A 2,818-nucleotide genomic window follows, 5' to 3' on the forward strand; every position below is an offset into this window, starting at 1 on the left:
GGAGCCAGTTTGCGCTGTTCTGTGAAGGGAGTAGTACACAGCGTTGTACGAGATCTTTAGTTTCTTGGCAATTTCTCGCATGGAATAGCCTTAATTTCTCAGAACAAGAATAGACTGATGAGTTGCAGAAGAAAGTTCTTTGTTTCTGGCCATTTTGAGCCTGTAATCGAATCCACAAATGTTGATGCTCCAGATACTCAACTAGTCTAAAGAAGGCCCGTTTTAATTCTTTAATTAGAAAAACAGTTTTCAGCTGTGCTAACATAATTGCAAAAGGGTTTTCTAATGATCAATTAGCCTTTTAAAATGATAAACTTGTATTAGCTAACACAACGTGCCATTGGAACACAGGAGTGATGGTTGCTGATAATGGGCCTCTGTATGCCTATCAAGATATTCCATTCAAAATCAGCCATTTCCAGCTACAATAGTGATTTACAACATAAACAATGTCTACACTGTATTTCTGATCAATTTGATGTTATTTTAAAGGACAAAAACAAGGACATTTCTATGTGACCCCAAACTTTTGAATGGTAGTGTATATAAAGTCTAATATTGGGATGCAAACTCAAAATGTAATACATTTCAACTCTATATCTGACATGGTACAGGTGTCTTCTTTTGTTTAAGCCCATAAACCATGTGTGTGAAGTGTATACTTTTGTTTCTAAGTTGATTTGTTTAAGACTACACAGAAACACTGTGTGACCCTGATTTAGCCCCCTGCAGTATTAATCAAGGTCATGGTAATATCGTTTTGGTAATATAAAGGCAACTGTATTCATTTAATATTCTGTTTGCTTTGAATGAGAAATGACCACACAACCACATTGGTCTTTGAGATGGTCCTTTATTCATTAGGCTATAAACAACATTTTGCATCACTGACATTCTCCATGGACTCATGAGAGAACCAAGAAATTATTTACTAACTGTGCTAGCTGCAGCAACTGTAGAAACAGCAACAGCAGCCAGTACACCAAACAGGCCTAGTTGACCAGCTAACAAATTCTTCATGAAGTCATCTGCCTATCAGGAAAAAGACAAGCAGAAAATAAATTATTATGGAGTGCATCTCATCAAGCAAAGCATTAATTAGAATATTCTCTCAATTATACTGTCATGTCTACCTGTTGGGACTCTGATTTGCCATAACGGAGGAAAGTAACAAAATGCTCGCAGTTGTTTCCAAGGAGGCCATATTTTATTGTGCGGCCTCTCATTTTGTCCACTTCCCCCATAATGACGTCAGTCGGTCTTGGTTTGTACTTGTCATCCAAGTAGTTGTTGATTTTGTAAGAATTCCCTGCTGCCACATCCTTTAACTTCTCTATTGTAACCGTGCCTTTACAGGAAAGACTGCCGCTGGATGAGCTAACACTGCAGAAAGCTACTCTTGAAGGCCCATCTACAAAACAGGAAGAAAGTAAAAGGTGTGTGTGTGTTTTTTGTGGATACACACATGTGAGTGTAATTGTACATGTGTGTTTTGCTGATGAGAGAAATAAAGAGTCAGAGAGCACAGCAGATGCTGTAGCTGATTGAATACGTTCATAAAGTTCTGACTCTATCGACCATGTTCAGGTATCAGTTTTACTCTGCTGTTAGGGGCAGCAGGTAGCCTAGTGGTTAGAGCATTGGGTCAGTACTCTGCTGTTAACATTTGACTTCAAATGATGTTTACACTCTCCCCCAATTCTGGAATTGGAATATAGGCTTCCACAAATACATTTCCAGAAGAACATCATACCTGGAGTTACCAAATGGATGACATCTCCATTTCCAATGTACAGAGCCCAGTGGTTGTATTGACCTCTGTTTATCTCAATCATGTCACCAATCTCCATCTAAGAATAAGGTGGGTAAGAACACATGTAATTATGTAACACCCCCCCAACACACAGTCCTGTTTTACTAACATACTTCCTCTAACCCCTAACCCTAAAGCTGGTCCCCACAAGTATAGTTAAACATGTCCACACACACACACCTTTTTATGATACTGTTGATTGTTATAAATTAGCATTAGTCAAAGATCAGCAACAGTACTTACTGTGGTCGGACTCCTGGTTAGAATGTGAATGTCTCACTGTGGGTTGTGTCTAATGAAAAAAACCTCGCCCTTAGATTACAAGGTCCAAAACCAACATCCTGTTATTCAAATTAACTATTTGAGACCCGAGCGTTCCTGCAGCTAGCTCTACCTCTGGCTTAGAATGTTTATTTCTCTTTATTTGTTTCTACATAATCACAACTTCAGAAAGGAAACACCACATAGAAATATGTTTAACCCCTTAATAAAGAATTAATAAGGCAAGTCTTGGCGACATAGGTTCTGCTCCTTCAGAGTAGCTCACTGCCCAAGAAAAGCGGCAATATATAAAATGACCTACAAGCAGTCCGGGTAGTCATTTGATGAATTGTTCAGCAGTCTTATGGCTTTGGGGGTAGAAGCTGTTAAGGAGCCTTTTGGACCTAGACTTGCCGCTCCGGTACCACTTGCCATGCGGTAGCAGTGAGAACAGTCTATGACTTGAGTGACTGGAGTTTTTGACAATTCTTCAGGCCTTCCTCTGACACTGGTTTTAAATCATATTATTAATAAGGTCACCATATTAAGGTCATAGTCAACCTAGTGTAGTTGTAGAACACAATGCAGGAAAGCAAGTACAGACCTTTGTCAAGCCTACCAGTCCGCTGGGGACCTTTGGTAAATATGCAAAACGATTTTGTTCACATGCCTGCCTGTAGAAGAAAGAATTATATGTTGGTAATGCTTGACAGTTACTCTAAATGGATTGAAGCAAATGAGGAA

The 2,818-nt window shown here is 39.2% G+C and overlaps 1 protein-coding gene across 1 annotated transcript; it reads right to left on the reverse strand.

Annotated features, from left to right (window-relative positions):
• Positions 1–836: 836 nt before the first annotated feature.
• Positions 837–2,132, reverse strand: LOC115158798 (phospholipase A and acyltransferase 4). Its single transcript, XM_029708131.1, has 4 exons — positions 2,057–2,132; positions 1,754–1,850; positions 1,134–1,411; positions 837–1,032 (listed from the first exon to the last, which is right to left on the reverse strand). Exons 2-4 carry the CDS (start codon positions 1,848–1,850, stop codon positions 925–927), a joined length of 483 nt encoding a protein of 160 aa, XP_029563991.1. The 5' UTR covers positions 2,057–2,132; the 3' UTR covers positions 837–924.
• Positions 2,133–2,818: the final 686 nt, after the last annotated feature.

Source organism: Salmo trutta, chromosome 22 (genome assembly GCF_901001165.1).
Source record: "Salmo trutta chromosome 22, fSalTru1.1, whole genome shotgun sequence".
Classification (NCBI taxonomy): domain Eukaryota; kingdom Metazoa; phylum Chordata; class Actinopteri; order Salmoniformes; family Salmonidae; genus Salmo; species Salmo trutta.